Raw genomic sequence first — 25,378 nt, 5'->3', positions numbered from 1 at the left:
TATTAAGGCTATTCTCTCCTTCTTACGTAAAACCTCTCTGCCTTTGTATGAAGCGCATGTTGTGCATTTTGCTTTATGCCTTTTGCTTTGTGATGCGCATCACGGGTTTATCTTTAAGTTTGCTACGGGCCTTTTCTGGCGTACTTTTTTAGATCTTTGTCTCTTTCTACCCGCTGATTCAGGCAAGCAAACTTCAAAACAGCTCCCAATGGCATAGCGATGCTCTTTCGCATAGTCACCGGCGAAGATTGGAACAAGATTATGCACGACTGCATGGTGAGAAGTTTCATGGTCTTTTGAATTTACAATGTCAAATGAACACGTTTTGGCCTCGCATTCATTTTCCTAGTTTTCCCCACGAACACGTCTTGTTTTAAATACAATGCCAATCGTCCGTTAATAAATCCTCCCACATGGCTACAGAATAGGGTTTTCTTAACACAGAGTGGGGAGGAGGACTTGCGTTCCTTGTTTATAGCGCCGCTACGGCGATCAACAAAGACATACAAAACAGAAATAAATAGAGAAATAAACATATTTGTAAACATATTGCGTCGTTAGTAGTATAAATAACTGGCATCGCAAGGAGAAAACAGTTGTGTTGCCAATGTTTTAAAGCGTTCGCTTGTACAGAGGCTAGCCTCTGTAGCCTCTATATTTGCAGACGACAGCCTTATAGACTCTGTCGTTTGCAGACAACACGCTCACGCGGATTCTCGATGGGCACGAGAAGCGACGCTAGCCAGCTTTTGAGGCCCCATACTATTTTCGAAAAATAACGTGGGCACCCAAAACCACAATCGCGGTTTGGGTTCTCGATATGCGCAGCGAACGACGATGCTATTTCTTTGGGGGTCCCAATGCGTTTGGGTCAAAAGGTCTCTAATGTCGCCGAAGGCAGCATAATGTATGCGATGTTTGGGTCAAACCTCGCCAAAACACACGCACTCTACGTCAAATGGAAATAAGTGACATATGCGTACGAGGTCATGGCACTGGCGCCACCGATTGCGACCTGCTTGCCACTGTTCAAATTCAACATTACACGCGATAAGGCGTTCTGCATCTCACAAGATATTCACCCAACTTTTAGGGACGGTAGAGTTTGTTTGAAATACGTACTTCGCAGTCGACATTGAGGATGCAATTATTGCTAATATTTTGCACGCACGTACAGAGCCACATAGTAACAAAGTGCCGTCAACTTTTCAGGTCAGTCCGCCTTACTGCACATTGGCAGAAAGTTACTGGGAGACAGACTGCGGAAATTTCACAGGAAGCCTTATCTTCTTCTGCTCGTTTTATGTCATTATTACGTACATTGTTTTGAATTTATTGGTTGGTAAGTGATCGCGCGAGATTCGTGCATGCTAATGACGAAAGGTAACACAGATGCAATCGAAGAATGACGACGTATAAATCTTGAGGCGTATATCGTGTATAAAAATGAACAAGGTAGGCCTCTTTTGCAGCTATTATTATGGAGAACTTCTCATTGTTTTACTCAAACGAAGAAGATGCTCTTCTCAGCTACGCCGACATACGAAACTTCCAGAACACATGGAACATGGTTGATACTCAACAAAGGGTTAGTAGTCAGGACACACTATAAGTGATAAGCATGTTCGTCACGCTGGATGGCAAACTGCTGATTGTATAAAATTTCCCGAATTTCGTACAAGTAGCATACCTGGGTTCCACGTCTGTGGTGTGTTAACATTTTATGTACGCTATACATAACATCTCTTCAATTTCAGGGTTTGATCCCCATACGCCGCGTAAAATTCGTGTTAAGACTGTTGAAAGTAAGCACGGCCGGTTAATGTCTTCACTATTTTTCACCACCTGCTATTCTTAGCTTAGTCAGCGGATGCAGACATTATGTGTCTGCAAACATACGCAACTACAAAGAGTAATAAGTTGCTTTCAACTACAGGGTCGACTGGAAGTTGATCCAGAAAAGGACCGACTGCTCTTCAAACACATGTGTTACGAAATGGAGCGGCTACACAACGGAGAAGATGTTACATTTCACGATGTTCTCAAGTATGATTTATGAAATACGCCACAGAATTTAACGTCACTCATCTTTTATTTCTTTTTTTTTATTGCCGCGCAGCATGCTGTCCTATCGGTCGGTAGACATTCGCAAAGCCTTACAACTAGAGGAGCTACTCGCTCGAGAAGAGCTCGAGTATCTCATTGAGGAAGAAGTGGCGAAACAGACCATTAGGGAATGGCTGGACAAGTGCCTCAGGAGGATCAAAGCGGTGAGTCACGTGATACGTCTTTGCAGAGCCGTCGCGAGGTGAGTTTGCGCCCGGAGCAGGGCAAACCCCCCCCCCCCCACTCACTGGCTTCAGTAGCTTTGTAAATAAAGAGAATAAAACGCCCATTTACACTGCCGAGACCGTAAATTCCAATTCTCTTCATTCCTACTTTATACTGTCCAACCAACCTGCCAGAGCTTGCCGTTCAGCGCCCTCTCTGGCGAGGGCGCCGGGGGCGGCTGCCCCTCTCGCACCCCCCTACGCCCCTACCCGTCGCTACGGCTCTGTGTCTTTGGATATGTCAGTGGTGTGGATGGTCTTCCATGGAGGAAAGAACAAAAAGGAGGCGTCCCAACGGCTATTCGACAGAGCAGAAAAGTGTGGGGCAAGTGACGCGAGGATAGGAGATGAGTCGTAGCTTCTTTGGAGCCGCTCGAGGGACACGTTACCTGAATAGCCCAATGAGGTCGCTTTGCACACGCCACTTTGGAGGGGGGGGGGCACTTCGGCGCGCTACCACAAACACCTATCCAAGTATTCCGAAACTATATGCGTTGGGGGCTCCCATAGAGGTGTATGTAACCGGAACCGGAAAGCGAGCGGTGACGTCATTGGAGTGTCCCCCAATCCTAGGCTTCACTTCTCGGAGCAGTATAGGGCTCCTCCTCTCTTTCCTTCTTCCATGATGTCTTCCTTGGTTGTACTTTTTTTTTCTTTGTCAACTTCTTCGTCCCTTCTTCGTAGCAACGGTTCCTGCAGAAAGAGCAGAATAGCTTGATCAACAGCCTCCGCGCCACGAACGAGACCCTTCTGTCGGGGGCTGAAGCAGCCCCAAACAAGCCTTCCACCTCCGAAGTTAAGGAGGAGGGAAAGGAAGAGCTCTCCTCCTCTCTCAGGCTGCGCAAGAAGGGACTCGGCGGACGCTCAGACAGTATATCCTCACAGGTGGGCCATTACATGAGAAGCGGTCGAAGTATTGATTGACCGACTCGAAAGAACTCCCTGTTGTGCCCTCAACAACGTGCACGGTTGTTCTGTACTACGCAGTACCCCCCATTCTGTTAAGTCTGACCCTGACAGTGATCTTTTTTGTAGTCCGCACTGTTCCAGGGAGGCAGGAAGTTCTTGATTCCTTCGCTATCAGAGGGCACGGCAAGGGTCGACAAAGATCGATTTCAGATCAAGAAATGGACAACGAGGCCTGCCGGTAAGGCGACAACCAGGGGGCACTTGACCTTAACCGAAAGCAGCTATTAAGAAACGTCAGTATTTGCTAAGAAAACGTCGAGGAAGCGCGACCCATCATGAAAAGCAGTGAATCTTTTTTTTTTAATGAAGATGAGCTGTAGTTAGGGTATCAAGGTTTCCGAATTTATCGAAAACATATGAAAAACACACGCTTGTAAACTTCATAGCAGTTCGGATTCATGCGAAAAGCAATACATTTTGAGCTTCCGGTAACTGAGGCCCCTGAAAGCCATATCCTGATGGGTCGTAGACGAGGTTAGTTTTCTTTTGTGTCGGGATCGCCTCGCGTTATGGATTACCAGCCCCGCCGACAAGGACAGCCGACTTTATTTGCTTAAACCCAATGTGGCACCACGAAGCATCCGTACAAGGCGGATGCCTTCTCATTCCTTAAACGAGTATGTCGGTTCACACATGCCAATATTACCCCAGTTGTACAAAAAAATAACGACGGAAAACTCCGAATTCTCGGAAAATATAACAATATTCGAACAACAGCCTTTCCGAACAGTGCAAAAAAAAAAAGAAAAAAAAAAGGAAAAACCTTCGAAAACAGGAAGCCTAGCTAAATAATGCAGTACGTTCCCAACAGCAGATCAACGTGGCAAACCTTTTGCAGTGTCCTTCGCAGGCGCAAAGGGCCTACCTAACGTGACCGAGGGCAGCGAACTGTCATCCCCGACGCCAGACGAAGAGGAGAACGGGAACAGCTACAAAATGCTCAAGATGTCTTCTCTAGTCAGCGAGGTTCACGACTGGTGGGGTTCCCAGATCGACGTCTCCAGCGGATCAGAGTCCGAGAGCTAACTGGGACAGGCCAACGACAATGTTACCGCGCAGAGGGGCGCGGTCGAAATGTGGTTCGAAAACGTTCTCGGAACTGCTACCGGAACAACAGCGAAGGACTGTACACGTGGTGATCTATTCGGCTTTAAAGTGCCACTACAAAATTGAAAAAGAAAAATATTTGAAATACTGAAGACGCAAAAGTTCACAGTTTCGGATTCTCCAAGAGTACGTGAGGTCACGGGAGCCCTGGCGTCTTGTGTCCTAGCAACAGCGCCCACGCCCCTTCCCGGTCTCCACTCTCTGCACCACGTTGGAAGACCTTTAGCAGTCGCGGTGAGGTGGCGGAAATTCGACCTTCGAGGAGCAATGTTGCCAGACGCGTTGACAGCCCGTAACGCCTTCTAAAAATCAATCACTAGAAACTAATCTAAATGTACACCTCCGCGATACGCGGAGAAACAATATTACATACAAGAGAACGACCCGTGGACTGATGAACTAAATTCGGCGAGAGTCTGAAGGCACGGGTTTTCGTGCGTAGTGGCACTCGAGTTTCCGGTTCGGTTTCAAAACGCTTTCAAAACACATTCCATCGTGCCCTTCACAAAATCGTGTCGCAATCTCTTTATTGCCTTACGGAAATATTTTTTCAGGGCGCAGCCGCCTTGTAGAGCGGCAACCGATAACAGAAATGTGTTTATATGGACGTGCTGACACAAGAGGTTCCTGAGCACCATTCCTTTTTGCGAAACTTCAGTTTCTGTGAAACATGATTGGAACGTTTGCGCTTTGGTTTGGGTGTGCGAGAGAAAATCGCATAGATTTTTCAAGACGCCGTCAAATCTTTTACGCTTAAGGGGATGGATAAGGAACAGAAATACAGTAAACCTTCGTTATAACGAATTCAGCAGGGCCGGAAGAAAATTCGATACAAGCTCCAATTCGACAAAGGCGAATGCGGCTCAAAAACGCTTACAGTAACATCGGAGGTGCGCGGAAACACCGCGGTGCACTTTTTGGTGAAGACTGACAGCCAATTTCTTTGCAAGAGAGAGAGAGAGAGAGAAGGGGTGAGTCGGTTGATAGGACACTTCGAATAGTCAGGTCCGAAACGCCTGCATTCCGGTCGATACAGCGTAGAGACTTCGAATAAAGCGATAATTCGAAAAAAAAAAGTGCTTTCGTCATAACGAGGGTTTACTGTATTAAAAGAAGAATGAAACAAATTGCAAATAAATAAGGGACCGACCGTATTCCAGAAAGTTTATTTTCTCCGTAACATTTTCTTTCTTTGCCTTTATCGTCCAAGTGATCTTTCGACAATGCACTAGAGACAAGCCTGTTCTTCAAACTGATGATTGCCGGTTGATAATATGATTCACAAACATGTGCCAACACAAATACTGACAGCTGCAATTTCGAATACATTTACTGAAGGAGCGTTATACCGGTAACAAGATAAAAAAATCTGCGACACTTCTTAAATTGTGTATGAAATACGCCATATTTACTAATATGGCTAATTGAAGAAAAAAATCGACATTACAAATCGTTAGGACCCCATAATAGGCAAGAAAAAGAAAATAACGACAATGTGGTATAGCTGCAGCGTTGGTGACTGTAACGCAACCAAAGCATTTGTAACCTGGATGGCTCAAATCGTACTCTTTAATCTCTCACAGTTCATGGGTAATATTGCAACAAAATAGGTGTTAGACCTTTTTATCCGATATAACGTGCCGTTAACATTTCTCGCTAACAGTGTTCCATTCACTGTCTCTTCGTATTCCCTTTCTCATCGCTATAATGACAGCACATAGTTATGTGTGTTCCTCTAGGCATGTATGCGTAGCGCATAGTGCTATTCATAGCAGAAGCGTAGAACAGAGTCTTGACGTCAGAAGTCTTTCAAAGCAATTTCCATCCCCTTGGACGTTTTTCAATGGAGCATTTTATAGGTCTTTATAGCACTAACAAATTGTGTTGCACAGATAAGCATGGTAAACACGTTCCGATATTCTTCGTCGAAAAAGGCTGAGTGATTGACAAGAGGTTGGCAACCGCGTATAACGATGGAGACCCTGCGGTTTACATCGTTAGTTTACATAGACCCGCGCCTTGATTGTAACAACGCCACCTAGAGTAAAAGAATGATTGGTTAAACGACGTGACGTAGTCACTAAGAGTTCGCAAATCACGACGCGCTTTCGGCAACCGTTGCTATGGAGACCGGCAGCCATCAGCCGCATGTGCAACCACTGCACCACTGTTAGCCAAAGAAAGCCCGCGTTTGACATCGTCTGCTGTGATTGGCTGAGGCAGACGACGTCGCGGCGTTATCCGTGTATACACGCGAGCGACATACCCGTGGAATATTGAAGTGGAAGGAAAATCAAGACGCCGCTGATGGGCTGGAAGTTCCGCCGTGTCATATGTTTTGCCTTCGCACAGCGCCGAAATATCGGGAGCGGTGTTCTGCAGAACTTATAGCAGACGACACCGTCGGCCCTGTCGTATGTTACCGAATATCTTGCGGCTGAGCGGCAAGTTACTCCCCATGGCTATAGAAGAGCACGAAAGGACACGATATTGAGCTCTCGCGCACGCGTGGCAGCAGAAAGCTATGGCGTTTTGCGCATCTTCCGCTGGAGTACTCTGGGAAATGTCGGTCGCGTGAACACACGCAACACCACCTAGATAGAGAAAGCCTGCGTACTCGTCGACGTGACGTAACAACTAAGCGTCAGCCAATCAGGATCGTGTTTGCAATGGCGGTAGCCAATCACGAACGTGCTTTCAGCGGTTGTGGCCATGAAGACGAACCACCGTCGTCTGCGAGTAGTAATTGAACGTCCCCGTATACTAAATGGGAAAAATTTGAAATAAAGCGCAAAATGGTCCCATATCTTCCTCAAAACTGATTTTGTGGAAAGGGTGTTGCACTTAGTGTCTTCATATTAAGGTCCGCAGGTTCCAAGTTAGTCGCAATCATTTGAGAGTTCCCGAATTCGCAGAACGGCGAATCGCAGTAGCAGACGAATTCTGACTTTATATGGCCACGTAGCGAAGAAGGGAGAGGAGGCAATAAGCAGACTTTCTGTGTCTAGGTGGCGTTGGTTCTAGCCAAACGTTTCAAGCAGTATATTTACGCGGAAAAAAAATTAAATTCAGAATAATAGCGGTGCAAATGGTTTTGTTGTTTGTAATTCAGTGGTGACTTGGTGGACGCGTGTCCCTCCATTCTGTAGCGTACCTTCCGTTACTGTTGAAGGCGTGATATGTTATCGACCGATTGTGATGCTGTTTTTTATATGAGCGAATGATGTTATAGAATCCATCCAAAAAAAATGGAATAGATATTTTTGTTGTGCGTACGTTTTGTGGCTGTTCGATGTAAGTGTGTTGGTTACGTGGTTTCTACCCGAAGCAATGGCACTGGTCGTGTTTGGAAGTGGGCTTTTTGGGAAGTTTGGATTGTTGGGCCCTTTGATGCTACAGCGACAACATTCTGAATTACAATAGCTGTAGAACTATTAGAACTCCATAGAGTTTTGTGAGGAGCCGAGGGGGAATAAGCAGCTTTCGATGTTAGACTCGTACTATAGGCGGGTAATGTCACATTTACAGTAGAGAAGGCTGGATACGCTGTCAGAAGACTAGTTCCTCCGTGCGCCCATTATTGCCAGCGTTCAACTGGTTGTTGTTGCACAATATATCTGTTTCCGCATCCATCCAAATAATAACCGTCTGTTTGTTAACGCATAGCTTACAAGCATCAAAACAATCACCTGGAGCGGAAAAATTGAAGTTTCTGAGAAGGGGACTTTAATTTTTATTTTGTGTCACACTGCAGCATGATCTTGAAACTGTAACGTGGTACGCATGTTTTAAGTTTTTCTTCCGCATTGTTATTGCAATTGCAAGATTATTATGCTGAATTATCTCGCTCCTCGCTTCTCGCCAGACTGCTTTATTTATTTTGTACTTCAGCGTTCTGTCCTGGGGAGAAAGAGCTGACCAGGTTGATTAGAGTGAAATGTACTAGGTCGATCTTATGCAGAAACACAAAATAAAGGTATTTATCATAGACGTGTGTCGTGGGAATTCACTACGTGAAGCATCTTCGATAAAAAAAAAAAAAATTGATGTTGCTTGAAGGACCAAGAAAGTGACATTCAGCACTGCTATATCACTGTCAATATGTCATAATTATTCATAAATGTGCAAATCAGGAGCCACCGTGCATAATATTTTACAGCCACACCTGTATATGCGTGCGCCGGGTGTCCCAGATATCACGGCGCCGTGAATCACGGAAGAAGCGCGCTGCGGAGGTGGCTTGATGCAACGTTGGGCATCACGTGACGTGTGGTGATGCAGGTGGCGGTAGTGCAAAGCACAAGACGACAGAGCCTTTCTGTCCCGTCCTCAATGAGCGCTCATACTCAGTCATTGTACCAACTTACCCAGTCGTCCACCATTCTGACTAGTGGAGATCGCATATTAATTGCTGCGAACATTTAAAACCATTCACGTCAATCACGTTTTTAAGTATCCGAGAACCACAACAAACCGTCATATACAAAAATGTGTCATATAAAACACACGGTAAGCGCAAAAGGGACGTGGGCGCTAGATGAGATGGTATAGCGGTAGGTTATACTGCCATTGCGGTAAACAAAGTAAGGCTACAGGGAGGCTATGGTCAAGCTTATTTGATTCATAGCCTGTATAGGAGGCCAAGAAAAGAAGAAGCACAAGCATGGACTTGGCTGCACACTCTCGCGAGCGGATGACCTAATGGAATTGACAGACGTCCACGAGCAAAGAAAACAGAGCTGTGCACCGACAGACATCAACTATGCAGCAGCCCACAAGAACCATGGAAACGCAAGGTTTCGAATCCAGGACGACTCCCCAGGGAACACACGTCGAAGATCCTAAAAGACAGAGAAATCGCCGCAGCCCCATCAACGTTCCCATGGTCCTAGGGGAGACCATGCAGAGTGTACCATCAGCCAGGACAGGATTACTCTCCTTCCAAACAGTCACAACCCCAGCTGCTACTCCATTCAGTGACACCGCGGTAAGACCTGTTCAGGTTTAATATTTTAAGAACCGCCCACATGAACAGCAAACTTCGCTGGCTCCTGACATTATGACGAATCTTCTTTCACCAACCGAATATACTATCAGCTTGGTACGGTTAAACTTCAAGGTGGATGTGCATATCATTTCATCAGCGAACTCTCGCTAAGTTATTGTGCACATGGCTCATTTCATCGTCTACGCCACACGAGACCATGTGTGGCATGTTTGATGGCTAGGCATCCCGTAGCTCCAAAATCATCTTCGTGCCTTATAAATTCCGTATAATAAGTCGGTCCAAAGGGTACACATTTCCACTGTTTCCGACAGGACCTTGTTCCCACAGTGTAAATGCACTAGTATTCTGCAGTGTCGCTAGTGTTATCTGCCTTCAGATATATGACCAGGATGTCCACAGTGTCTCAACGGCATGACGTAGTAGTATTTGGAAACACGGGAGTTCTAACAGCAGAGGGAACGTTGATGCCGCACGCAAACACAAACCAAGCCGATGTTGCCATGCAGCTGACTGGACTTGTGGTGTCATCTGACCCATTGAGGATTTAATTTGAGGATGTAGTATCGGAGCTTTCCAAGTAAATTGCTAATACAATGGCTTTTGCTTCTCCGATGTGCTCAGCAATAATTGCGCGGGAAAGTAAAGTGCGTCAGCAAGTGCGCGTTGTGGAAGGGAAAGCGCTGTGTAGCAACCATGTACCCACTCCAAGACCCATAAGTGATAAAAGTGTACGCACATAATCGATACCGAACGCCCGTAGCAAAGCAAGATAAGGATGTATATCGGCTTTCATCGGATAAGTCCGAGGTAGAAACCTTATACACGGTGATATGGCTTCATCGGCTTCGAGCTTTTGACGGATTAGCGCAACCATGATAGCGTGAAGCTATACAAGCGAATTCAGGAGACTTCAAATACTTCAAGAATATAACAAGGTGATCATGCAGTATATGCATAGTTCTCAAGAAGCTTCGATGTGCCGGAGACGTTGGGAGACTTGTCGCAGCAGCACGTTAGCACGTCGCTGCGCGTTAGGAGACAACGCGCAGCATAATGTCCAGTGGTAAGACAGTGCAGCTTGATGTGTCTGTGAAGGTGGTTGCACGTGTCGTGTGTGTTTGCTCTCCGGCTTCCGAAGCAGCAGACTCGGACGTTGGTGCTGGAGAAGTACGCGCGCAACGCTGCCACGTGTGCCACTGGTCCCGCTTGTACAAAATGCATCTTGCAAGCAGCTCTGAAGGTCTCGGGTCGTAGTGCACAGTGAGAACTTCGACTATGTCAACGTAGGACACCTCGCTATGTCATACGAACTACACCTCGGAACACCTCGGAAGGACGTCGCGGATCAAGGAGCGACCTCACCGTGTCGTAGACCTCTTCATCGCATAAGCTCAGCAGGGAATGCGCGGCGCTTAGCGGAATCTGTAATTTCGTTGGCAGCGAGGCAAAATTCGAGGCGTTCCACCCATGACGACCAATTACCCCCGGGTACGAACTCTGCGAGACGCGTCCAACAGACATGGTGATGACAGACGACTCCCGGTTGAGCCCCACGAAGGGTCCAACGCGCGTCGCCAATATCAATGTCGAGGCAGTGAGGAGACCGTTAGCAGGAAGGGAGTTTATTCCGTACCATGGCGCACTTTCGAAGTGCTACCTGTTATATACCACTTTGATGGGCTTCGTGTCAGCCAAACTGGCATCGCGGGAAGCGTGGCACTCCGTTCCTACAAAGTCCCCTCACTGCCTCGACATTGATGCTATACCGTATGTAACATTACACGTCATCGGCTCGGCTTACTCGTGTGGTGCGAGGAGCACGGGACTTCTGGCACCATAGTTCGTCTAAGAATAGTACCGGTAGCATACAAGATCAGAGATTCTACTTATGGAACAAGCAGCGCTACCACTATCTGTGTTCCTTGCATCACCGCTAAAGAAAAATTTTCACACGCACGGTAATAAGCACGTTCTTCTTACGCAGCTTGCTCATGGGCACGTCCCAGAGGGAACCCCAAATCAGAGCGATAACGTCAACAACGTGGCAGTGGTGTTCTTGGCGGCTGTGGTGTACCATGCCTACGTTGGCTGGGCTATCCGCAAGACCTGGTGGCGGTCCAACGACTGGTGCCACGGTGCACGATTCCTGGTCGTTGTGACTGTACTGCTATACGCTGGCCTGGCTGCGGTCGTCTCGTACCGTTACATGAGCAAGGCCTTTGCGGTGCACACTGACATGTTGAGTCTCACTATCCAAGAAAATCCTGCCATGTAAGTGACTATACTGGATGTACTGTCGCAGCAGACCTTTTCGTTTTGAATCCAGTGTTGTCCGCATGCAATGTAGTTTTGCCGCCGTACATGTCGAGAAATCTGAAATTGATGGCCACTGAGTTGTCCGTAGTTCATTTTTTTTTTTTCGAACGACTCTGAGCGCGTCACTGGGACGAGAACTGTCACACAAACTGTCCATCAGAGATCTTCTGACACAGCACGCATCTGCTGATGTACGACAGACTAAATCAAATCGATGCCGTGGCAATCCCCAAAATATTGTTTCTCTATCGTGACGCGGAAGTACCGTAAAAAATATTTCTGGGTTTGAGGGGCATGACGTTACTAGGGTGCACAATCTGTCACGTGTCTGGCAACATTTCTCCTCGAAGGGCGATTTCCGGTCCACCACAGCTTCTGGCATGGCAGTCTTCCAACGTGCAGCGGAGGGCGGAAACCGGGAAGGTGGGCATGCTGTTGCTAGGACGCATACGCCAGAGCTCGCGGTGACGTCATCCAGTGTTAGAGAATCCGAAACTACGAAGTTTTGATGTTTTTAAAGTTCGTGGAAGCGCGTTACGCTCAGTGATGTCGTTTATATTATTGTTATAAACATTAATTTGTGAATATATTATTAGAATTATTATTATAAAAACAGTCTTTGAGCGACGTTGATTACTGAGACTAAACTACTGCCCTACTGCTTTTTTTTTTTCTTCAGCACTTCACGTATCTGGTTCCTGCTGACCGTTCTTGCCTTCCTGCATTCCATCGTCCAGGCAAGGCTAAATCTCCATGCACTTCTTTCTGTCGTTGGAGCTGTAGCTTTGGTATTTGCCGCCTTCGCCTTTTCGTACAACAGGAGCTGGGTAAGCTGCGCCACTTTGACCGAAGCTCTGGCACACTAACCATACTCGGACGGGCGACATCCACACGGAATATTCTGGTGGGAGAAAAAGCAAATACACTGCTCACGGGACTTAAGCTCCGCCACAGATGCGTTCAGCATTGGCACGGCGCCGGAATATCGCGAGAGTGGCGAACTACTAACACCACCAAGAAAAAGAGCTCGATCGCTTAAACGACGTAACGTAACAATTAAGATTCCGCCAGTCACGACCGCAGCTACGGAGACGAACCGCTAGCAGCCGCGTGGGCAGCCACAGAACGCCTGTGTCTCAAATAGTCTGCTGCGATTGGATGAAAACCCGATTTTAGTTTCAGTTTATTTTATGACAAACAGAAAGAACAAGAAGATGTAACAACTGGGTCTGCAGGGCAAGCAAGACTTTTCATGTCCACGCGTTAAAGAGTGAGAGGGAGCATTGAGCAGGGCTTCTTTATCTAGGTGGCGCTGGTACCGCGGACATAGCAGACGACACCTTCGGCCCTGTCGTCTGCTACGGAATATCTTGCGACTGAGCAGCAGGGTATTCTCAGTGGTTAGAAAAGCGCAGGCGTGGCAGCAGAAAGCTATGACGTTTTGTGCATCTTCCGCTGAAGTATTCCGGGGAATATCGCTCGTATGAAAACACGGTAACTGTAACACTGCTCAGGTCCAATGGAACGCTGTGCTCCGCTGCATCAGCCTTCACTACGGGCTCAGCATCATTCTATTTAACTGGGAGTACAGCGTGGAGTTAATCGACTGCGCAGTGACCAAAGTCGTCGAGTTCATGCAGCTGCCCCGGAACGGATCTGTATCCATCTTTGAGTTCGTTGCGTCGGGCATCGACATCTCGCAGCATGTGGGAGACATTGCGCGCACAACGAACAACACTAGCGTTCCACCTGTCTTGGGAATCCAGGTCGGTTTTGCTATAGCGCTAGTGACCCTAGCTAGAGCAACGAACAATACACTACGATGTGTTTATCCTAGACATGAGAGGCCACGAAAAAAAAAAAAAAAACTCAACAAGTGAGGGAAAGATGCTGCTTCTTCCAGTTTCTTTTTCGCCTATAAGTCAAATTTCCCGGGATTTCCAATCCCGAAAAAAAAAAAAAAAACAAATAGAAAACGGCAAATTAATGCATATACGCAGCCAAGAAAACATGTGCCTTTTTGAGGTAGACCAAATAATTTTTCGAACGTATGTGTGCTAACCAAATAAAATATGTATTTACAGTCTACAGTACGCAGCGATTTCTCTCGTAATGTTTGCCAATATTTCTACGTTGTGCAAGATTGAGAATTTAGTTTTTTCCTAAAAAAAAAACAAACTTTTAAACTAAAACTAAAAAAACTTTTTGTTCAGCCGCTTAAAATTTTGTGAAACTTTGCATTCTAATTCCACTTCTTTTTTGCAGATTATCTGTTATTATTTCTTCGCTGGAACGTTGATACGACTGGTGTATTGGTACGAATGGTCGACTCATATTGTCTTAATGCTGGGCCATTGTTGCCATATAGCAACCGGAGCCACGATATGCGAGTGCATCGCCGCAATGGCGAATATGTTCTTCCCGTCGGTGAGCAGACTGTCCACATATACACGTAAAAGCTCACATAAAAAACGTATATCGACCCTGTTACGCATGTAGGAAGGGAGTTGCCTCAGGACAGAAGCCGCCGATCCTCATACCGTCCTAGAAGGCCATACCATCCTAGGAGGCACCGTCCTCATCATGATGAGGACGGTGCCCAGAAGAAGAACAGTCTCTGTTCGAAATATCGGCGGCTTCTGTCCTGAGGAAACTCCCTTCCTATGATGAGGACGGTGCCCAGAAGAAGAACAGTCTGTGTTCGAAATATCGGCGGCTTCTGTCCTGAGGCAACTCCCTTCCTACATTCTACCGGTTCGCTGGATTTCTACCCATCTACTGTTACGAATGTGTTCGCAGAGCCTGACGTTCATGGTCCTAGAACCATTCATCAACGCCATGACGGTTGCGGAGCTATTTACTACAATGACACTCGGGTTTTCTACAATGACCGCGTATCTGATTGAACACTACGCTAAGCTCAGCGTAAGTATACGCTACGACAGTTAAGTCTCTGCGCATAAGAGAAAGAAAAGGTGGGAGAAAGCACGTGACAAAGCGTTTGTCCACTCAGAAAGCAATAGGGGGACATTAGCGGATCCAGATCTAACCCGGGTACCTCCCAGCTGTGCCGTCTGGGGTTTTTCCTGGGTTTTCCTCAGACGCTTTCAGACATATGACGGCGCAGTTCCCTTAGAAATCTGCCCAGGACCCACATTCCCCCAGGGCGTCAGACGTGACGTTGCCCACCTCAGTGACGCCAACAACGGCATAGCCTTTCACCAGCACCACCACCGGTCGATAACTCTACGATGAAAAAGATGAAGCAACGTGGACCTCGCGTGCAGTTGCTGTGGAACCTTATTTGAAAACGATCCAATGAGATCGTTCTACGTGCACGATGGGAAAGGGGGAAAGCTAAGCGGCTGCACGAAAGGCTGACCTACTTCCATAGCGTATTCACCAGCGTCAACGCCGTATAGTGTCGACTTTTACATTTTTCCACTTCGCAGGGCGAATCTACACACGTTGAGAATTCTATGGCCTTAAGCGTACTGGCAGTGTTTATCTATGCCAGGATAGTTTATCCAGAACCATACAGAATTAGCGTGACTGCCACACGCTTTCCCAGCGCAAAAAGGCAAGTTCGACGCTGTAGTACGTGTGGAAAAGCTGCTCAGTTTTGAAATAACGTTTAGGTACGAAAACTCTGTCTTCGAAGCTGGGTGTCAGGGTGCCGTACTAGGGTTACGAATGGCGTCGCTTCTTCTGGCAATGATCGTATCTGGCACTTTCCTTGTGAGGATGACGAACGACTTCTTCGCATGGACGTGCGAGAACATAGGCTTGTACAACATGTCCCTCGAGGTACGTGCAATGTAGACCTTTCTGGCTCATTCAGTGCAGCTGCCCGTCGAAGTGAATATAAAAGCGCAATACGGCTATCGTAGTGGGCTTCCTAGAGAAACTAACAACATTTCCCCCATATCAGAGATCATTGCCGATTAGTTGGGCAGGTCAGGAACGGATTTAGAGGGTCGGCAGGGATTTTCACTTCGCAGAGGTGTTGATGTCCCTGCAGGGTGTGAGAGACACCAATATCGGCTGCTTTTCTGGCTCTATGAGGCCTTTCTGAGAGGAGTTGCAAGATCTTGGGGAGTCATTAGGGGGAGCTGGGAAAATCCCTGGCGAGCGGGTTAACGTCAACCCCCGTGATTTATGTCGCCACCGAGTGATCTTGGACAATGTATATGGCATGCTTTCTGGGAACGGACCCTGTGGTTTATCCAGAATAGACGCACGGGGAGGTGTTGCGAAAAATGGGGGTATCATTAGAGAGCAAGTAGTAATAAATATATTACAACTTTAGCGTAACTAATGTAGTGTGTTAGTAGACATTTGATATCGTGGCTTCGGAAGTGCCATATCAACTGCATTCAATCAACAGATAACTTCACGGTGACGTTATCCGCAGATTTGGGAGTTTAACCACCCGCCGTACCTTTGTTGGTGCTCTTGGGAAAGGGAAACTATTACGAAATCCTCCTCTCCCATGTAAAGTTCCTATAGTACCCTTCCCAAAATAGTTTGCTGGCTACGCTGCTGGACGTTACCTACTGTTCCCCTACTACCTTACCCGATAAACCACTGGGTCCGGTCCAGGACAGTATACCATGTACATGGGAAAGAAAGGGAAGGGAAGGGGTGTCTGCAAACATCTGAGTGGTGTTGGGGGAGACAGGATAAATCGCTAACCGCACTCCACCATCAAAAAAGTCCTGAATCCGCGCTTGGGCTGGACACTCAAAATATTCGTTTCGTAGAGGGGTTCGTCGTCTACTATATGTAGTGATCTCCGCTACTCGCTCGAACGGTACATTAATTCATGGAATGAGAGTCGATGTGGCTTTTACAGCTCAGTGACGTTACGAAAAATTCGTACGTCCGATGGATATCCTCAGAATATCCATCGGACGTACGAATCCGTTACGACATTAATTCGTACATCCAGTGGATATTCTGTGTTGTTCGGGTGGACTCTCGCCCATTCTCTCTATCAAAATCGCTTGGTCCCTGGCCGAATCCAGCCCAACAAACGCTCTGCGCTCAAAGCTCTTTTGACCCTTTTGGGCCCAATAAGACTTCGATCCTTATTATGAAGGGGTTTCATTCCCCACATCACCACCAGCAATGGGTTGGGGTATCGCCCCCTGGCGATGAAACTTCCCATTCATCATCTTAAAATAAAGTTATTTGTATTTGTACCTGTGCAGTTCGTTGTTGGAAAAATGTTGATCCCCGTGGCCTTCCTGCTGGGCGTGGAATGGAGAGATTGCGGCACCGTGGGATTCATTATCGCCACGAAGATCATCATCAACGAACGTGCCGCCTTTGGGCTTCTTAGTAAGGCCATCAGCGAAACACTCGCGGTAAATGTATACACGAAAGATAATTGATATACAGAAAATATTAATTCGCATTTTCCTTAACGGTCTCAGCATCGTTCTGCGGTCTTGACGACGTACGCGATCTGTTCCTTCGGGAACATCGTGGAGTCCGCGAACGTCGTCGGTGCACTTGAGATCGTGCGCCGAAGGAGATTACAGGATACTCTGGGCCTCGTGATGCCCTCGCTGGCAACCAGCTGTGCGGTTTCTCTTTACAATGCCTGTATTGCTGGTGAGTAGGGATGATATTTCGCTTGTTGAATCACGTGGAATCGTTTGGTGCTTCTGTCTTCATAGGTATCTTCACAACAACACAAACGACGACGACAACAAATGGAAAGGAAGAAGAAATGTCTTTCCACTAAAGGTTCTCGTACAACTCCTTTTCAATGCAATAAATACTTGCTGAAAACTTCTTGCTGAAAGTTTAGACCTATATTAGAAGGCGCGCGTGTGTTTGCATGCACCCTAGCGGCGCTTAGCAGAAATAAAAGACAAGGTTTGGACTATCCCACTCTGTAACAAGAGTCCCTGACACCCCTGTAATAAGAGTGGGATAGTATAAACCACCTCTCCCTTTGTTTCTGCTAAGCGCCACTATGGTGCCTCCCGCCCCACCCCGCAGGGCAAGCTGTGTTCAAGTTAACGTCGCAACAAGGTGTACGACTTCCTGGTTTCTTCATATGAGCATGCTAGGAAGGACTACTAGCTTGCAAAAATCAATAGCTTGCTGCCATGAAAAGACATGGGGGGCGTTACTGGAGGGACGCTAATTGACCCGAGGGCCATCACTCCTGTTCCGCAGCATTAGTTGTATTGATTTTCCCAACAATGTAATCAGGCGGATTCAGGATTTGTGACAGAAACCGGGGGAGGGGGGTTCCACTCCTTACTGTAATGAAGCTGTGTAAGGAACAAACTATATTTGCAGCTTCAAGGAGCTGACACATGAACACTTTGAATTCGGTTAAAACTTTGTATTCTCAACAGTCTCAATTATGACGCTGAATGCACAAATCTCTGACATAACATTTCCTTTTCTTGCTTGGTAGTGCTGATGAGTACTTGAGTATCAGTATGCAAATTTCCATTCGGTAGTGCAGTCAATCAGTAGGAAGTGCTGCACTCAAAAATAGGCCCGAAAGTGGACACTCACTGTATGTGCAGTAACAGGTCAACCACTTCAAAGATAACCACTGAAAAACCTGGAGCTGCTTAACAGCCACAGTCAATGCATGTCATATTTGTTCAATCGTGACAAAATATAAATTGTGGAACCTTGAACCCCTTCACAATTGCACCTAACGCTAGATAAAATGTAGATAAATGTTTCATGTGGACAAACGAGTTACAAATTCAACCTTTGATGACCTCTCCTCCATTAGCAACCCAGTCTTGGAAGCTACCCTTGTAAACCCGAACACTGCACAGAGAAAACGGCACAGGTTAGTACAGAATTTAAATGCTCGTGCGATTAGCATGGAGCACATTTAGAGAGAAGCAGACGCGTAACTTACTTAGTGTAACCTGCTTCAATGGCCGCCTCTGCTGCAGCAGTGGCTCGGCGCCCCGAACGACAAGAGAAGACTAGTGGAATATTTTTAGCGGGCTGGTCAAAGCCATATTTAGCCCTAAACTCCGGAGCAGTCGTAGATAATGCACCCTTTAGCTGTTGCACTGTAACAGAAAACAGTGGCACCTTAAAATTCAATGAAAATCTAAGGGGCTCTAGTGGTCTCTCTGAGAGGTATTGTGCATAGGATGATAATTATAGCAATTAATTTAACCCCATGCCAAACCATAATGCAACATCGATGACTGCATCTAGACTGCATCGTTTAAATTGTGTTTGCAGAGAGATGCTGCTAATGTTTCATGAAAGGGCAATGTCCCAATTAGGATATGTACTTACACGGAATGTTCTGAAAGCCTGGAATTCTCCCATCATTTTTTAGTTCTGCTGGTTCACGAACATCTATGATGATTGTTGAACGGTCACCCGATGCTAAGAGGTTGCCGACGTCCTGGAACGTCACCTCTAGAAATAATTTGCATTGAGAAGAATTTGTGTCTCTAGAATACATTCCTACGATGTGGAATGGCTCAAATTTGAAGCGAGCTAAATACATTACTCTTGACAGCTTACTTAGGCTTTCAAAAGTGAACACAAAGTACACACTAGATGTAATGGCTATCCTGATTGGGTAGCACACATACACAATGCGGCTTCACCGCCCAGAGTGCAGTGCTTAAACAGAGTTCTGAATGTCAAGTATGAGCAGGGGCAGATCCAGCATTCTTCTGATGGGGGGGGGGGGGGGGGGGGGGCTTGGACAGTATGCTACATACACAACTTAAGACCACTTGAAACACTTAAAACACTCTGCGACAACAGCAACTGACGGTGGTCAGGACATCTGTATACCTCCTCCACATATATGACGCGCTTAATTGTTATACCCCTAGACACGCGAAAAGACACTTCATATTTGAATCATATGCAGACATATGTTACCTGGAATGTGATGTACACATAGGCAGCGATAAACAGAGAAACATGAAATTAACAACAGAAAAAACAGCTTTACAAGCATTGTTTTGGTAAGCGTGCTTGCAGCTCGAAGCGAAGCAATGTCTACTAGGCACGGGAACTGCGTTTCAAAGTTGATGAAGGAAGAGTTAAAAATAGACCTGGAAAAACCGGTTTTCCGTGATAGCGTTATCAGACTGCACCTAGATTACAGCCAACATACGGTAACATGACAAGAATGCTCTTGCCCGGGACTCCTCCTCCTTATCTCCTCCTTTTAAGTTTGAGCGAAATATCTGAAACCGCTTTGAAGAAAATAAGTAGCTAGTATCCGAACTGAACTTTCGGAGATATGGATCAAATAAATAGTAAAAAACTTTGTGCGCGTAAAAAATCAAATACTGCATGCAATTGAAAGAGCGTCGCACACAGAATCGATAAATATGTATGAAAATGTACTCCAGAACTTTTAATGTAGGTTCGTATTACACCCCACAGGAAACTGCAGAACAATGTAAGAGAAAAACAGTTCATACCTGCCATGAGTACGGGAAGAATGGTGACGGCTATTTAAAACTCGCTGCAAAGACAAGAGAGCCACCAGCGAACAACGAACGAAAACAGTGCAACGAAACAATTAACCCAGGAACAGCGTTACCGACTCATTTTATACCAGAAACTAGAGTGCGTGCATTGCCATGGCAACGGCGTGATTGTGTACTTGCCAGACTATTTTTGTTCTTGGCCAACTCGAGAACAGTTAATTGAAAGATGGCACGAACGAAGCCAGTCCTCAGGACGAACTTATAGCTTCACAGCACAAGCCTTGGGACTCGCAAAACAATGGGGAATTTTCCTCGACAAAGATGTTTTTAGATTCCTTCTTTGATGAAGGGCAGCGATATCGTCTACATGCTCGCTCTGCATCCTCTGCATGCATTCTACGCAGACGATAATCTTGTCTATTTTGTGGAGGGACTGTTGAGGGACTGTTGCATATACCTTGACAGTTGTGTCATAGTGCTAATGCTTTCATTCATCAGTTTGTGTTAAGTAAAAAGCCATAACGTGTGTGCACGGAGGCCACGGTAAAATACACAAAGAGTGCTTCTCAAGTTGCAACACAACCAAAACGAATATAAAGAGGTTTTGGGAGCTAAGCTGGATTTTGGAAGGCGTTACGCTAAATATTCTTTGGCATATCGTTCCCACGATCGACACACTTGTCTGCAGAGACGATCTGATCTGCGTGGAGACCTCATACCGTCATGCTTGCTTCAAGTCCCAATCGTGTGTCAGTCATCAAACAATTCGTTACAAGGCGTGTCAAGGTGTCTTATCAAGGTCAGTTGTGCTTTGAATGTAATGTAGAACATATGCGAACATATGGTCGAAGATCGTCGTCTCAGCTTGCAAGCGTTTATGAGCTTCTGATCTTCCTCAAACGAGAATTTGGTGTCCCTATTATCTATATACAGAGCTCGCACAGATGTCATGTGTGTCATTCTATGTTTTAGGCATCACTTCGTGCACCCAAGAATTATGCCACAGGAGACAGCTACATTTTGTTACCTTGAGAGAAAGAAACGCACCACATGCCGACAACTACCATGGTCCAACTGCACCGAGTCAACTTTCCAGTCCGTAACTCATGCAATGCGTCATTACCTGCATGGATTTCATTTAGGCGTTACATGTACTGCTTCTGAACTTTCTAGGATACTGCACAGACACTGATACGGAAGCACTGGACAGATTGTGTGAGTTTGCTCGCTTTATCGACATGTCGAGACTTAGAATCGTCATTTAGTGCACCACCGAGACAGCTTTTACGGAATGGGTTTGGTTGTGCCTCATTGACTACGACATCATTAAGACTGAAAACTTAAGGAGGACTATAAACCCCATTAAAGTGTTCCGTAAAATACTCGTAGCACTTTTTCAAGTTACTGGGAAAGGAGGTTGTCTGCGGACAACGTATATAAGCTGCTCCGTAACATGTGCCCTGCCCTGTCTCTGCTAAAGGATATCATTCGGTCAGCATGGGTGATGGAGGTAGGCAAATTAACTGTACATAGGGATCTGATAGTATTGTGGTTTTGTTTCATGTACAAAAGGTGTCAGGTAGCGTTGAGGTAGCCCCATGTTAGTGGGAGTGATTAGTGTGCTGACCACTCCTTTCTCCTGTTTTAAAAACCAGCTATATCTGCTGTAGCATCAATGTCTACTCTGAATTCAACTTCTACATTTACATTTCCCCGCACAACTTACCTCGTAATAGAGTCTGATTTAGGATTGCAATGCCAGGTGTCGATTTTGAAGAGTACAAGAAACTCCTAGCAACTAAAGATGCCTTGCTTATTGATGTGAGGGAGCCCAAGGAACTCGTTGATGATGGAAGAATACCGGGGACCATAAACATACCGCGTAAGTATACCGTTACTGTTTTCAGTGTGCTTGGTACGTGCTACTGTTCTACGTTGTACAGCAGTTCATAAAATGCTGTTACACTAAGATGCTATTACACTAAGATGCTATTATGTATGTGGTACCGGCGACAGCTTTTTTTCAGGCCTTTTACTTTGGCGGTATGTCCTAAACCAAAGTGGTCACTGAACTGAACCGGCCTCGGTGGCTCATTTAGTAGCGCGCTCGCTTACTGATCCTGAGGTTGCGGGTTCGGACCCGACTGAACACGCCAGCAACACAGGTTGCTTTGAGACGCCATCTTCTGCTAGGAATGTTAACCGTGCTTTCCCGTGTGTTGAGTTTTCAATGGATGTTAAATAACCCAGGAGGCAAAATTAATCTACGGAACAACCTTTGTGGCATCGCTCATAATCATTCTTGTCTCGCGACATCAAGCCACAAATTATTATTATCATTATTATTGAAGTGATATGTCAAGACGAAGACTATTGAGAAAATGAACTGCACCTCATTGTTGTGGTTAGTACATGTTCTGCGCGATAATGATAATTTATGCATTCTATTCCACCTCGTAATTATTTTCATGCAGGGCATCTGCACCCAGCAGTAGTTCTATAATGCCATGTAGGTGCTAGGAACAGTGCTTAAAAAGATAATATTGTTTTCTTTGTAGATTTATACATTAGGTGAGTCAGCTTACCTTTGTGTCGGAAGTTTCTGGTGTCTAACTCGGTTTTATTCCTTAATTTTCTATTCTGTGCAGATATTCTTTCTTTTTATGTGACATGACAGATGTAAGCTAAGCATAGTTTCTTTTTTTTCTTTTTGTTTCCTTGGTCAACCTATTTTTATGGGGTTCCACATAAGCCTACCCAAGGGTTCTTTTCTGACGGGTTCGGGTCTGAACGTAAACGTGCACTTTCTTTCATTTCGTTGTGCGGGAAGTACAGTATTCACTCCTTTTGTCTTACACTCAACACAACATACCGGAAGCAAAACACGAGCCAGAGCGCATGAACCAACCTTGAGCCCGTCAAATTGCAGTAAACGACGTGGGAGCAGCGTTTGAGCTGTCCGACGCTCAGTTCCTGCAGAAGTACGGCAGGCAAAAGCCAGCTGAGGACGACCCAAATATTGTGTTCAATTGCCGTCGTGGTATCAGAGCAACGTCGGCAATGCAAGCCGCTCACAGCAAGGGATATAAGCAGTGAGTTCACCGTGCTCAGGTTTTATGTTATTTTGAGATTGTTTGTGCCATGTGCTGTTGCAGAGCGCGTTTCTACCGGGGCAGTTTCTGCGAATGGGAGGAAAAAGGACAAGAGATCATCAAAGGCTGATTTGAGTTAAGAAGATAGTTTTATGATACGCAGTAGAAAATGATATTGTTTATTGATAATAAATTTGGAAACTATGGCAGAGCGCTGCCACTTTTGTATGTATTCGGAGTAGGTAGATCAGTAGGGAAACTATTTGAAATTGTTCAGCTAAGTGATTTCACAATAAAGGAAACTGAATCACAATTGAAACTGTGTGGTGTCGTTAACATGTGCTGCATGGTCGGTCTGGTGCCTACAATCCGTATACATATATATGTAGCATGTCTTTTCAAATGTGTTTGTAGATATTCTCTCTTACTGAGGAAGTGCCTTCACTGAATTTTTCAGCTGCTAAAATATACATGAAATACATCAGTGACGTAAATACAGTGAACCCTCGTTGATATGACCCCCGATAATGGGACATACTCACTTTATGACCGTTTTTCTTAGGAACCATTCCGCCGCCATGTAAATCCATCGTGTTAGTATGACAACCCGCTTATCCGACTATGACTGAGATTTTTGTCACAAGTAGGGTCGAACACAGGTATTATGACCACGTCACATGACCCGCAGAGTAGCCCCAGGGAGAGGCTACACACATACCTCATGCAGAGGGTGACACGTGTTGAAGTAGGACGCCAAAGTTTGGGATGACTCCTGATGTTTTTGACCTCGGAGTTACTCATTGTGCTTTTTGGACTGCAAAAACACTGTAGTGCTTAAAACAGCAGTGACCACGAGATCAGGTCACACTGTGCTGCTGCTGTTGTGCACCTAAGAATGGCCGGAATGAAGCGGTCTCTGAGGTCAGCGGATTGTGCGTTTCTCGTTAGTATGACGATTCGCTTTATAACCAAAATCTGCGGGAACAGTGGTGGTCTTATTAACGAGGGTTCACTGTATACATGTTCTTTTGGTCTCATCTCAACCTGAAGCACCTTTGCACCTCTTTGTCTTGATGAACATGGAAAACAACTGGTGTTATCTCTCTGCACCACAGCACCTCCAGCATTCTCATCGCAGCATGGCGAAGGCAGTCGCGTAAGGGTGTAGCCCCTATGCCTGTACTACTGTGAAGTCACTTACCTAATGGCTAGATACTGTTGCATTAAGATGACCATCACGGGCCTCCATCCTTGCACTCTGTAAAGAAGGGAGGAGGGGGGTACAGGAAAATGGAGGAGCACATGGAGGTAGATTTGATGTTTTTGTCTGTTGAACACACAAAAAAAATGCAATCTAGAATGTCGCATCTTATGCCAGTATACAGATAGCATGGTATTATACTGTGTGTTTGCAGTGGGTTAGCTATACCGATACACCACGGCAGATTTTCTCTGTGCAGGGGAGAGAGTGAAGTTTGGAGAAACCATGTGACAAAGCGTCTGTCCAATCACAAGGCAGCAAATGAAAGGGATATTTGTAGACTGGCATGGCTCTTTGCATGGGACCACAAAAGGGACCACGTGCTTGAGCTGTGCACCTCTTTCACTTTCACTTTATTTCAAGTATTGATGGTATTACAGATCATCGGTTATATACAGACAGAGGTCGCACAGTTGGAACTTGTATGGGCTAACCTCTGTTAGCTGTTACCCCTATCTTGGAGAAAGGCCAATGAGGTCACTCCACAGGCAATAGGGGAGAGGGGGAAACTGGGGAGCTGCTTAAACAGATGATCTACATACATGCGTGCATCAAATCGAAGTGTGGAGGATGTGTTTTTCGTTGTGAATGCTCTTTGCGCTTTCATACTCTCTTGCAGTATGCGGTACTCTTTTGAGTACCTTCAGTGTAATTTATTACAAAAAAGTTTTGGGACCAGCACCACTGTGGCCCGGTTTCATCAACGCTGGTTAACTTTAAACCGAGATTAAGGGTTGCAAAACATGAAGGTAACGCTCAATTCATTTCTACAAACGATAGCTGGTGACGTGATGAATGTTTCAGTGACAATAACTCCCTTTAGTGAAGCAGAG

The 25,378-nt window shown here is 45.9% G+C and overlaps 4 protein-coding genes across 9 annotated transcripts in view; 3 read left to right on the top strand and 1 right to left on the bottom strand.

Annotated features, from left to right (window-relative positions):
- The window catches only part of LOC135366800 (sodium leak channel NALCN-like), a 30,199-nt gene extending 21,805 nt beyond the window's left edge, over positions 1–8,394 (top strand). For 3 of the 5 annotated variants that reach the window (XM_064599721.1, XM_064599717.1, XM_064599718.1), the window contains 9 exons: positions 177–276; positions 1,213–1,342; positions 1,473–1,588; positions 1,758–1,805; positions 1,937–2,046; positions 2,120–2,270; positions 3,015–3,215; positions 3,366–3,477; positions 4,138–8,394. In XM_064599721.1, the coding sequence (XP_064455791.1) occupies positions 177–276; positions 1,213–1,342; positions 1,473–1,588; positions 1,758–1,805; positions 1,937–2,046; positions 2,120–2,270; positions 3,015–3,215; positions 3,366–3,477; positions 4,138–4,325 (1,156 nt within the window). In that variant the 3' untranslated portion in view covers positions 4,326–8,394. The remainder of the gene's footprint in view (positions 1–176; positions 277–1,212; positions 1,343–1,472; positions 1,589–1,757; positions 1,806–1,936; positions 2,047–2,119; positions 2,271–3,014; positions 3,216–3,365; positions 3,478–4,137) is intronic. The other 2 variants (XM_064599719.1, XM_064599720.1) reach the window with 2 other exon arrangements.
- Positions 8,395–9,070: 676 nt separating this feature from the next.
- On the top strand, positions 9,071–17,532 carry LOC135366797 (uncharacterized transporter YutK-like). Its single transcript, XM_064599713.1, has 11 exons — positions 9,071–9,393; positions 11,399–11,685; positions 12,410–12,557; positions 13,245–13,496; positions 13,996–14,157; positions 14,530–14,655; positions 15,183–15,310; positions 15,369–15,537; positions 16,944–17,099; positions 17,169–17,349; positions 17,415–17,532. The coding sequence occupies exons 1-11, from the start codon at positions 9,169–9,171 to the stop codon at positions 17,480–17,482; spliced, it is 1,902 nt and encodes a 633-aa protein (XP_064455783.1). The 5' UTR covers positions 9,071–9,168; the 3' UTR covers positions 17,483–17,532.
- A 547-nt stretch (positions 17,533–18,079) lies between these two features.
- On the bottom strand, positions 18,080–20,317 carry LOC135366799 (rhodanese domain-containing protein CG4456-like). 2 transcript variants are annotated; one of them, XM_064599716.1, is made up of 4 exons: positions 20,184–20,317; positions 19,030–19,155; positions 18,635–18,794; positions 18,080–18,540 (listed from the first exon to the last, which is right to left on the bottom strand). In XM_064599716.1, exons 1-4 carry the CDS (start codon positions 20,188–20,190, stop codon positions 18,474–18,476), a joined length of 360 nt encoding a protein of 119 aa, XP_064455786.1. In that variant the 5' UTR covers positions 20,191–20,317; the 3' UTR covers positions 18,080–18,473. The 2 variants fall into 2 exon arrangements, with proteins under 2 accessions (XP_064455786.1, XP_064455785.1); XM_064599715.1 differs by lacking the exon at positions 20,184–20,317 and adding an exon at positions 19,633–19,795.
- Positions 20,318–20,392: 75 nt separating this feature from the next.
- On the top strand, positions 20,393–23,597 carry LOC135366798 (thiosulfate sulfurtransferase/rhodanese-like domain-containing protein 3). Its single transcript, XM_064599714.1, has 6 exons — positions 20,393–20,991; positions 21,165–21,287; positions 21,366–21,407; positions 21,955–22,074; positions 23,122–23,284; positions 23,348–23,597. Exons 1-6 carry the CDS (start codon positions 20,916–20,918, stop codon positions 23,412–23,414), a joined length of 591 nt encoding a protein of 196 aa, XP_064455784.1. The 5' UTR covers positions 20,393–20,915; the 3' UTR covers positions 23,415–23,597.
- The last annotated feature ends 1,781 nt before the right edge of the window (positions 23,598–25,378 follow it).

Source organism: Ornithodoros turicata, chromosome 8, assembly GCF_037126465.1.
Source record: "Ornithodoros turicata isolate Travis chromosome 8, ASM3712646v1, whole genome shotgun sequence".
In the NCBI taxonomy this organism is placed as follows: Eukaryota; Metazoa; Arthropoda; class Arachnida; order Ixodida; family Argasidae; genus Ornithodoros; species Ornithodoros turicata.
This window is presented reverse-complemented; position numbering and strand designations above follow the sequence as displayed.